Source organism: Cyprinus carpio, chromosome A15 (assembly GCF_018340385.1).
Source record: "Cyprinus carpio isolate SPL01 chromosome A15, ASM1834038v1, whole genome shotgun sequence".
In the NCBI taxonomy this organism is placed as follows: Eukaryota; Metazoa; Chordata; class Actinopteri; order Cypriniformes; family Cyprinidae; genus Cyprinus; species Cyprinus carpio.
This window is the reverse complement of record NC_056586.1, coordinates 9,529,256-9,541,565: the sequence shown is the minus strand read 5'-3', so window position 1 is coordinate 9,541,565 and position 12,310 is coordinate 9,529,256. Positions and strand designations below refer to the sequence as shown.

Here is a 12,310-nt window from a genome sequence, read left to right as displayed (position 1 = left end):
TCCATTACGCTGATTTTTAACAGAATGCAGTTACTAGCAATACAGCAGCTATTTTGCCACTAACACATTTGCCATTTGATAAACAAAAATGACAGTAGATTTATTGTCTTGGTGTTTCTTGTCTGTGCACAGATTTTCTTAATTAGGTTTTTCACCAAAAACAAAGTTATTCAAGATTACTGGATTTGATTATATTACAATGCTTCACAAACGAATTCAATGCCACAGTTTCAGGATTGTGGGTTTTGTAGTTCTTCTGACAAATCCGTTAATATACTTGACTTTGAAAAATTCTCTATGAGTGCATCTTTAAACAACAACTAGCTGATATGTAACACACAGAATTTGGTTATTTTTATTTATTGCACCTTATATTTATTTTGATTTGAGCTGTTTACCAGCGCCTTTATTGCCCAGCCTAATTTTGAACAATTTGTATACAAAAAAAAGGAAAAACAAAATAATTTTGTTCCATATATATATAAAGTGTATAAAGTGCAGTGAACTGATGGTGGTTTACATGTAATTGCTAAGTTATTTATAGTTGGTTTTGTTGGTTGTTGTTTTTTTATAGACATATTTAAAGAAGGGGAAAAAAACAGTAAAATAGTTACAAATTGTCATGGGAGTGTCTTGTATATACTGTATATTTCATCTTCCCTATCATGATAAAACCCCAACCAAACAGATGAATGTACCCTCTAATCTTCAGTAACATTAATACATATTATGATTATTTTTCCTTGCCACTGAGACAATGTAACAACATGATTTGTTTCTAGTGTGGGTATTATGGGCAGAAGGTCATTCAGCACTCCTGGCGCTCGCTGCAGGTCGAAGAGACGCCAGCTCTGGAGATAAAGAACTTACCGCTGGGACAAACGCACACTTCATATATGTTGTTCATTCGCAGAGAGTGACCGGAAGTTCTGGTTCCTCCCACAGGTAATGTCGGCAGACGAACGCTTTCAGCGTCTAGAATCAACTGAAATATACAACAGAAACCCTAACAATGAAGTATTTAATGAAAGCTTATAAATTAAGTTAGGTTTAAAGATTACTAAAACACATTGGTTAAAGATTGGTTAAAACACAAATCATTATATTCTTTCAAAATCAAATTATATGAGTTATGTCAGGTCAGGGATTGGTGAATTTAGCTCTGCACCTAAACAAACGCTCATGAAAAATCGTTTTTAGGAAAACTTAAAAATTGCGGACAGGTGCACTTACCAGTCCTGCAGTTGAGTGTAGCTGAATATCAAAGTGTGCTGTCACGTCAACATTTCCAGCCAAAGCTTTGACGTGAACGCCTTTTGGGGCGTCCATGCTGAGAGAGCGTGTTGGAGACTCAAGTTGAAAGGCAGGGAATGCTTAGTTACTGCACTTTGTAATACATTGTTTGGACACAAGATGGCCACGAGATCCTCTCAAATTCAACAGTTTGATTCATACACAGAAACAGAGAAATCTGCATGACTGTGGGCATTACTTTGATATGTGAAAGACATTTTTGAGAAAGAAAACAAATAAGCCTGTGTTGAGAATCAGATGTCTTAGTAACTCGCTTCATCACACATCACAGCTGGTTAATGCCCTGCTGGAAACTTCTATAAAAGTTTTAAGAAATATAATCAGTACTGCCATTACTTTTAATGGGCTGACCTTATAAAACAAAACTGTTTTTGAGAAAACAAAAAACATATATATATATATATATATATATATATATATATACATATATATATATATATATATATATATAATATATAATATATATATATCACAGCAGCAACAAATGCAGAGATAAAAATGAAGCAACATAATAAATGAATGAACGAACTACCTAACAAGCCGCCAATTAAAGTGCTGTATTGGAATTTAAAATTATTATATATAAGTTAATAATTATTTATTGTATAATTACCTTAGGTCTTTGTTAAGTACAGCTTTTACCAGAGGAGTCCTGACAGAATGCTCAAAGAAAGCACCTTCTGGACCTGTCCAAACACAAGAACACTTACAATTTCATAAAGGAAGTGGACATATCGTTCAGCATTGGGGGTAATGTCCACTGTCATGATTTAGAGCAAATAATCACATTTATTTGCCAAAACACAGATTATCCAAAATGTTATATTATTATAGGCTACTGTATCATGAATTGTACTTTACTGTATTAAATTTTGTATGCATTAAAGCATACAATGCAATACATTTATTTTTCAATTAAAATCAGCATCAATTTAAGGTATTGCAACAAATGCATTCATCTATAAGCAATGTACAAATGAAATAATATATCATTGCCTTTTTTGCAATGTAAGAATTGGCATCAAAATGTGCTAAGTTGTAATTTTAAAAAAATGCTAATAATACTAAATAATCCAAAAGTTCTGAAACAGGCTTCATTCTGTAAGTAAAATAGAATTAGTTCTTCTTTTAAATTTGGGGTGAATTATCATTTAAAAAAAAACAATTTGTTCTTATTTTATTTTTTTGTTGTATTATTATCACAAATCGAACAAGCTCTAGGCTAGTTTAGATGAAGTATTAATATTTAATCTAGTGTGTAAACCTGTTGTGCATCACGGTATGTGTTGTTAAGGCTGGATATGTTGTTTACAAAATCTCAGTTTTAACCAATTAATAGTTTATTATTAGTTTTAACCAGTTTAACCAATTAATAGGACTGTTTCATACAGCATGTTTGAACACATTATCTCCTAATGGCCTTAATGAAGAGTTTGATATTCATCCTTATTTGCATTAATGATGCTGAAGGCATTTGTATGTTCTTGATCAGGTATGTACTGTATGTTAGATTGTTGTGATTTGTTTTTGGTATTTTATGTTTTCACTTTTATTTCAGCAATGTAATTTGTTTCCCGAGTCTTTGTGTGTGTGTGTCACATGTGGTTTATCATGTGATGTAATTTTTGCTAGTATTTAAGGGCTCATTAGTATATGTGTTCATTGTCTGATGAAGACTAAATGTCACTTGTGGTGAGGACATGAAATAAACGTTGCATTTTTGGAGCTCTGGTGTGCCAACCTTTCTTTTTTCTTACTGTTTCATATGCTAGAATATTAAGCTCTTCACCTTTTTCTTAATTCTTTTTGAATTAATATTTGAAGTAACACAATAAAGTGCAACATTGTAAACAATAACATTATAGCAGTACTAATAATCACAGATCATGACTTTTTTTATATACACATTGTACAGGTTTAGTTTCAGGCTTACCTGTTACACGGAGCTTTCCTTTTCCCACGACGGCTCCATTTGCATCGGCATAAAATAAATTTTCATCATGGTTTGAACTAATATTGAAGTGTTGGCCAAAACCCTCGGCCTGACTGGGACCTATTAAGGAAGAGAAATAAATAGAAGAGAATATATATACACATCACACAAGTTTTTAATCAATATTTAAACAGAATATTTTACTTTTATATCCAGTTTTTCTGTTTTATGTTGCCGCTGGGCTCTTAGCTCATGCATTTTCTGTGTGACCCATTTGATTAACCCTGTAAAGCCTGACATATTATTACTGCAACCATTTACTGAACGTTTAGACAAAAAAAAAAAGGGTTGGAATATGTGTTTATTTGTTGAGTATCATATTTGATACTTCAGGCTTTTATTGCTTATATTGTGACGTAGTGAGAATATAGAGCTCATATTTGAAAAGAAAATTATAACTCAGTCTTATTCAGAGGCCCTGAGTAAAAACATGCAATTCAAATGGACCATTGACACTCTATCTACAATCTCAATTAGGAGTGTCAATGGTCCATTTGAGAGATAGGTGGCGGTAATGCACTTATATGTCTGCAGTCTGCCATAAAGCAAGAAGAAGAAGAAGATGATGCCTCACATGCCTTCTGCTGTGAATGCTTGTTCACAAGAGTTGTAACAGTAATCAGTAATCAGAGGTAAAAAACGATATAAATACTGTTCAGTTTCTTGCACAGACCAATCTTTGTGTCACATCAATGTATCGTCACGAGCCGCAGGTTTAATTTGGATTTGTCTGTGCATGTTTTTTTTTACTCTCATAGATTTTGTTACCAGTGCCATGCATTATACAGTTGAGAGACGGCTGGAGTTAAAAAACATAATTTGTGTTCTACTGAAAAAAAACTAAGTCACCTATATCTTGGATGCCCTGGGGGTAAGCAGATAAACATCAAACTTGAATTTTTGGGTGAACTATCCCTTTAATAACAAGAAAAAGCGCTACCAAACACAACAAAAATAACTTTAACACGAGACAAAGAACAGAAGAAAACTCAGGATTTAAATTCACAGAGGATGATGATGGGGAACAGGTGAGGATTACTCAAAACATATAACATTGATTACAATGAGATGAATTACATTGATGATTGATTGAGAGATGAACAAATAAATGTTCCTCAAAAGCCATATTTGATACTCATTTTCTAAAAAAGTATGACTAATCAAGTAAACCTAAATTGCTTTAGTCCATGATGTTTTCATAATTATTAACAATATAAAATGTATCCTTATTATGTTTACTTACTAAAAAGCCTTTTACTTTAAGTATGAATGACAGAAGGCATGTACAGTACTATAAGATTGTGTACAATAGGTTTTAATCATGTTGATCATTTAGAGGCCTTATAAATTTGCGTATCAAATGTGACACAGTGGGCTTTGTATAAGGTTAAACACAAAATGAAATCTACCAATAAATGTTTTGTATATTTCATACCTACAGACACACTTCCTGTTACATCACCATTAGCATTGCGAGCATTGAGTGTAACATTTTCAGAGGAGTGCACAAGAAGAGAGGAATCCTGTAATGAAGATAAGAATGAGCATTATGGGTGACTAAATCAATCTATTTATCCATGTTTAAGTGTATGCTTTAAATAATTCTTACCTCTCTGGAGTCAATTTCCTGGGCATAGAGAGGGAACAGAAAGTCTGATTCTCCCTCCAGTCTCAGTCCATCTGCATTGACCTGCAGGTATCCCATGCCTTCCTGCAACATCCATCAACACAGAGCACATTCTCAGCATCAGTGTTACCTCATGTGACATAACAGAGTGGCAAACTGAGATAAAGAAGCTTATCCAAGCGCAGAATCTAAATATGGATTCATTTTTCTATTAAAAATGAATTACATATGTGATCTGAGGTCCTTTGAGTGAAGTTTTCTCACCGTATTGAACCACATAACTCGCAGGATCCAGATCGTGAGGGCAAAGTTCACCACCAGAATGATGAGGAGAAGCAGAACAAACAGGTAGAGGCAGCGTTTCCTCCAGCCATAGATGCCAATCATGTAGAAGTACTCAGTGACTGGAGCCAGGGACCCAGACTCATCTGTGGTGGTGAGGTATTGCTCACGCACCATCTGGGAATGAAGATTATTGGTCAACTATACATTAAAAACTACAATTAATGAAAACTACACAAGAAATTTTACAACCTGAGTCAAAGATCCACAAACTAAAAACTACAAATGTTTATGAACAACAAATATTATATACAAAACTGGTATGTACATAAATATCAAATAATTTGTACCTCGAAGCAGATAAAACACAGTGAAAACATATGCTAGTGTGATACAGATATAATGGAATCCCTATAAAAAAATACCACTTTACAAACATTAATACCAGGTGTACATACGGCCTTTGAGTATACTAAGTATGCTTGAGTATGCTATCTCTGCCTTTCTCACACAAAACAATCTCCTGGACAGCAACCTGTGGAAAATCAACCAAGACTGCCCAGATCTTGGTTTTTGAAGGCCTAACACTGGCTAGAGCGGCTTCCAAATTCTGAATACTTATTTTGCTGGATCTGTCCCCTGCTTTTGACAGGGTTAACCACCAGCTCCTCCTGTCAACCCTCATGGCAAATGGCATATCAGGAACTGCACTTCAGTGGTTTGAGTCTTACCTCTCAGATAGGTCCTTCAAGGTATCTTGGAGAGGTGAGGTGTCCAAGTTGCAATATCTAGCAACTGGGGTGCCTCAGGGCTCAGTTCTTAGATCACTTCTCTTCTCAATTTACATGGCATCAATAGGTTCTATCATTCTGAAACATGACTTTCCACATCACTGCTATGCTGATGACACTCAACTCTACCTCTCATTCCATCCTGATGATGCAACGATAGCTGGTCGCATCTCAGCATGTCTAACAGACATTTCTGTAGATTCCATGAAGAGCCATCACCTTTAACTCAACTTTGCCAAGACATAATTGCTTGTGGTTTCAGCCAACCCTACACTTCATCAAATTTCTGCATCCAGCTAAGTGCATCAATCATAACACCTTACAGGTCAGACCACATATACAACATTAGGAAGATCAGGCCCTTTCAATTGGAACATGCTATACAACTCCTTGTTCAAGTTCTTGTTCTGTCCAGGCTGGACTAATGCAATGCTCTCTTTGGCAGGTCTTCCAGCCAACACTATCAAACCTCTGCAACTAATCCAGAATGTAGCAGCAAGAGTAGTCTTTTACAAGACAAAAAGAGCTTGGGTGTGCGCAGAAAATATAATGTCCTCGCGGTGTTGTCGGAAGTTCGTTTTGAGTGCATGCGAACTCATTTCGCGTGGCGGTGTGCACAGCATTTTTTGTAACTTTCCGCACAGCTCCGCATCTGAAGATGCATGAGTTCAGGGCAGTTCTAGCCGAGCATGCGTTTGTGTGAAACAGAAGCAGTTTAATGTGAAAGTCAAACTCCTTCTGGTGCTTTTTGATGGAAAACAATGCATAGTTTGTTTGTTTGTTTGTTTTTGCCTATTTTGTCCAAGGCTTTTTATTTGAAGTACGTTTTATTTTTATATAATAAAAATAGAATTAGAATTAATTTAGATACTAATTATACACTATTTGCTTAAAGTTGTCTTGTGTTTGATGCGAAATAAAGACAATAGTATAAGATTGTTTTAAGTTTGTACATAAAGAAATTATTAATTCATCAACTCACGATCGCGACAATTAAAAAAAAGGTTTGCTCATTTGGGAAGGTGAACCACTGATGTCACATGGACTATTTTACAATGTCCTTAGTGGGCTTTGAACATGGTAGTTCCATTGCTGTCTATGCAAGGACAGAAAGCTCTCGGATTTCATCAAAAATATCTTCACTTGTGTTCCATAGATGAAAAAAGGTCTTACGGGTTTGGAACGACATGAGGGTGATTTGAACGTGGGTTGATTTTGATTTTTGGTTGAGGTATTTATTTCATTTTTATTATTTATTGTAAAAACAACAACAACAAAAAACTTGCTACATATTACTTGCTACAAAAAGCTATACTTGCTACATGACTTGTCACAGCACTTACATATTGCATTTATTACATGCTACTTACTGCAAAAAAGAAAAAAAAAATCTTGCTACATGCACTGAGTTAGTAAAAAAAACTTGTTAAAAAAAACTTTTGATTTATTTTGTTGTTATTTTTTTTATTTGGTTTTTTATTTTGTTGTTTTTTGTTTGTTGTTTCTGATGGTGTGTGTTCACAGTGTGTGAGTTCACTGCTGTGTGTGTGCACTTTGGATGGGTTAAATGCAGAGCATGAATTCTGAGTATGGGTCACCATACTTGGCTGTATGTCACGTCACTTTCACTTTTTCACTTTCACTAAATGTAGGCCTAAATGTAAATGTAAATGCTAGTATGCAGAATTCTTATTCTAAATTGCCCAAAACACCCTTGTAACCACATACATAACCATTCAGATGTTTGTGGTTGTTAAAATTTTTGGTAAGAAATCTCTTATGCCCATTTATTTGATCAAAAGTGTTATAAAAACAGTAATACTGTAGAATATTATTACAATTTAAAACTAAAATATAAGGTCAAAGCTGAATTTTCAGCATCATTACTCCAGTCTTCAGTTTCATACGATCCTTCAAATATTATGTAATATGCTGATCTGCGGCTCAAGATAAATAAATAAAATAAAAACACTTTTATTATAATCAATGTTAAAAACAGTTGTGCAGCTTGTTTATGGGTTTTGCAGGATTCTTTGATGAACAAAAAGTCCAAAAAAACATTTATTTGATATAGTAATCCTCTGTAACATTATAAATGTCTGTACTGTCACTTTTGATTAGGTTAATGCATATTTGCTGAATAAAAGGAAAAAATCTTACTGACCCCAAACGTTTGAACAGCAGAGTAGCAATGTGCTTAAAACCATTTAAAACATGTCCAACCACTTAACAACATACTGGTAACCAGTCTAACATGTTCCTGATAAAATGTAAATCTCATTATATTTGCTGTTTTCTGTCAAAACAGTGATCTTTGAGATCCTTTTTTTTTTCAAGAGAGAGTGCTGTATGTAGCACAGCATTCACTTTGAATCAAGTTCTGAGTGAACATCCCGCAGTCAGATGAAGGAAAAACTTAAACACAGCCTTCATGTCTCCATGGAAACTGTTCCAAACATTCCTTGGGTTTGGAGTTGCATGATCCAATTGCCATTCTTTCTTTTAACCCTTGTGCGGTCTTCGGTCATTTCTGACCAGATCATTTTACATTTAGAATTTTTAAAAATCATAGCTTCACCAGAATGGTACGAAACTTGTTGACTTTTATGGCACTTGTTATATGAACACAAAAACAAATTGAGGACATGATTCGAAAAAGCTAAGTGATCGTGAAAAAATAAAATAAAAAAATAGTCACACTCATGGTCTTCAGTCAAAAATGACCGACCATAGGAAATGAATGGGAAATGAGGAAAAAATAGAACACACTGAAAATTTTTGTGTGTACAATCTACAAATCCCCCACAATGCAGACAAAATTGCACAGAAATAAAGGGGTGAAACTCTAAAACATTTAGAGTGCAAAATCAACACACCAACTCACACACTTGTATACACACACACACACACCTAAGAACTGGTGTGACTGTAACACTGCAACTATGTGAAATAAAATCAATAATTCAACTACAATGCAGTAAAAAAGTGGACAGCAAGGAAAGGGGTTATACTCTAAAACATCAAGAGTGTAAAACAGTTACATCCACTCACACATACTTACTTACACACACTCACAGACACACACTCATTTTTGTTACATATTTATAGAATTGTAATGTTTTGTGTAACAAAATACTTTCTGTGTTCAGGCTAGTAATAATAATAAAAAATAAATGTTTAAAAAACCTACACTTCAAATCAACATTTTAAACAACAAAAAATATAAACCTTGTCAAAAAGTAGTCTTTGAGAATGCCTTAATATACGTTTAAATCCACAACCCAATAAAAGTAAACAATTATGTAAAAAACAACTAGGGAATTCACAGGCCTCTCTACAGAGTCCTATACAGGAATCTAGTGGCTACACCATGAAATTACAGGTTTTTCTTTTTTTGCTCTCACCAGGAGGTACTATTCTGCCTTCAAAAATTGGATTTTAAAGGCTTAGTCTCTATTTTAATCTGAAATACTGCATTCATTGAAAAATAATTTTAAAACATTAGACAAAAATTTTTTTGTATTATTTTCAATGGGAAAATTGATCATAATTCTTGCATAAATATTCATTAGTACCATAAAATTCTCTCAAAATATATAAGAAAAAAATATTTAAAAAAAATATATATATTAGATTGATTTCACTGAAGAAAAAAAAGTTACATTTCAGGTGTCCGGTCACTTTAGACCGCAAAGACAATGAGTGTGACTCCCAAATGAGAAACGCACAAGGGCTTAAACATAATTACCAGCCAGTACACCTTTATATGATATCAATGGCTGCAAAAGTTCATTAAAGTTGTACAAGAAAGTAAACATCTTGATTCCACACGTTGCTCACAGACAGCCTCTCTCTTTCTCTCTCGGTGTCCCTCAGGACTTTTTTCCATTAACACACCCTACTGATGCTCTTTCACTGTATCCAGCCTCGTCTAAGCTGCCAAGAGAAGAAATTACAGCAGAACACTGTCTTTCAAGCCACTGGGGTCTGACTTTGTTTTTAACAGAGATTCCGAGATCCTCGTGGTGCCAAAGCTGGACCTGATCAAATATCAAGAGGACCCAGGAAGACTGAGCTGGCGTGATATTGCTCTGTTTCTGTGGAGTTCTGCTGAAGGATAAACAGTTATGAGGTGGGAAAACCAGTCCTCTGAGGAGCCCAGATAAGAGCTTGTGGAGAGAGGCTGTGGGCAAACATAACAAGCTGTATGAAGTTCTCCCCACTCCGTCTAATCTTGCCGTCTGCATAACTCCAGCACGCCGTAATGCCTCGGCCCTCTAAAAATAGGTCTTAGGACCGTGCTTTCGTTTTAAATAGGAAAAACAGCCAAAGTGTCTGAAATAATGATCAGAGTGCAAAACATACAGTATGACTGAGCCTCAGAAGTGTGACTATTTCTTCATTTCAGTGTCTTATGTTAATAATCTGACAACAGTTCTGTGCAAAAGTAAGTTGTATTTTTTTCAGATACGTGGGCATTTTGATACTTTATTTAGATGATATTCTTCAGTAAAGATGATATAATTTACCAAACAACAATGAACATTGTTTATAAAAAAGGTATACTGTGATTATAATCAGTTTTTCATTCATTTATATCTCCAGTTATTCCACATTTTCCGGTATTATAACGTTATTAGGCATAAGAAACAATATATTAAAAACCAAGTCAGAAATCAAACTTGACTAAAAGAATACGAATTAAACTTAAGTGTGACTTACCCTTGCTGTTTTAGTGGGATCTGACACACTCTGCAGACTCGAGTCTGCTTGTGTTACGCAGCAGTGCTCCGATCCGTCTGTCTGTCAAACCCTCAACAGCTGCCTTCCGTAAATCTGATTCTGGATCAGTCTCAGTACGGACTCCCCACCCACCCAAACTTCCTCTCAGGGTCTCACATTTCCTTCAGAGGTCTCTACACCTCGTGTTATGCAAATGCAAGACTTTACTGATCACTTAAGAGCGAGACCCGTAAACACCAGTAGCTAGTTGTGTTGTTTCTTAGGGCTTGGGGGAGGGAGGGGTAGAGCGAGCGGGAAGAAGGAAAAAATGACTGCCAAGAGAGAATTACAGAGTGTTTTCTGCACTTGTTTGGCTTTTATGCATGTGAGTCACTTTCTAAACAGGAGCTCCAGATAGGAAGCTAAAGTTAGTGGCTTCGCTCACTGAGAATCTGCTTGTCTGTTGGACAGCAAGTGTTTCTCTATAAAGGCAGGTCACACTAAAACAGAATGCAGTATTAATAGATGCATCTCTGCCAGCAGCAGAGGCTGCAGGCTTGTTATGTTCTGAGCTTTGTGTTGTCTCTCTCTTACAATAGTTTACATAGTCAGAATGTCTCCTCATGAAAATGGTTATAAAACAACCCCCCAAAACTAAGAATACAGAGATGGAATAAAAGTTCCACACTGTTATGATAGATCTAAGTGCACTGGGAAGATGTGTGCTGAATATTTTGTAAGTAGACTTATCAGACTTTTGTTTTTCACCTTATGGAAGGTAAAAAAAAATGTAGTGTTGTTTTAATGTGGGCCAGTAAGGGACCACCTGCAAACACTGAAAACACACTATAGTAAAGCACTGGTAACCACATAGAATAGCAGTGTATAGCAATGTTACAGTGTCAGTGACTTTTGAATGGGCAGTGCTCTCAGTAAGTCATTCCTGTGATGTAAAGCTGAATTTTCAGCATCATTCCTCCAGTCTTCAGTGTCACATGATCCTTCAGAAATCATTTTAATATGCTGCTTGAATAATGTTGAAAACAGTTGTGCTGCTTATTTTTGTGGACTGTGATACATCTCTAAACAGTGTTTGATGAATAGAATGTTCAAAAGAAAAGCATTGATTTGAAATAGAAATCTTTTGTAACATAAATGCCTTTACTGTCAATTTTGATCAATTTAATGCATCTATGCAAATTAAATTAATTTTATTTATCAATCTCTTAGAAGGATGCTGATGGGTAGCATGACAAACTCCGTCAAAGCTTATGCTGGATGGCGCACATCCTGTGGTTGGAGGCAGAAATGTGCAATGATAAGACAACAGCTGACCGCATCCATCAGTATCTGACCCCTGACTTCCCCCGACCAGCAAACACAATGAGTTTCACTGAATTTATTCACTATTCAAGGCTGTAGCAAATACTGAAAACAGAAGAAGGTATAATAAAGACCTAAATAATCCTGGTGTTGGTAATGCTATATAGAGGGCAAATATCCATAACGTAGCTGATGCACAGTAAAGAGAAAAGGCTGTTTGTGTAAATCTAGCCTATGTTTACAATGCATTTGTGTGAA

General features: G+C 35.3%; 1 protein-coding gene across 1 annotated transcript; it reads right to left on the bottom strand.

The window, feature by feature from the left end:
- Positions 1–564: 564 nt before the first annotated feature.
- Positions 565–11,024, bottom strand: LOC109081752 (gamma-sarcoglycan-like). The gene is made up of 8 exons (XM_042770947.1): positions 10,730–11,024; positions 5,199–5,393; positions 4,917–5,018; positions 4,743–4,830; positions 3,248–3,367; positions 1,928–2,000; positions 1,234–1,357; positions 565–985 (listed from the first exon to the last, which is right to left on the bottom strand). Exons 2-8 carry the CDS (start codon positions 5,391–5,393, stop codon positions 809–811), a joined length of 879 nt encoding a protein of 292 aa, XP_042626881.1. The 5' UTR covers positions 10,730–11,024; the 3' UTR covers positions 565–808.
- Between the last annotated feature and the right edge of the window lie 1,286 nt (positions 11,025–12,310).

Coding starts and splice junctions, on each gene's coding strand:
- LOC109081752 (XM_042770947.1), bottom strand. CDS start 5,393: ATGGTGCGTGAGCAATACCTCACCACCACAGATGAGTCTGGGTCCCTG. Junction 5,019..5,198: donor GAGTTATGTGGTTCAATACG/GTGAGAAAACTT, acceptor TGGATGTTGCAG/GAAGGCATGGGATACCTGCA. Junction 4,831..4,916: donor AGGAAATTGACTCCAGAGAG/GTAAGAATTATT, acceptor TCTTCATTACAG/GATTCCTCTCTTCTTGTGCA.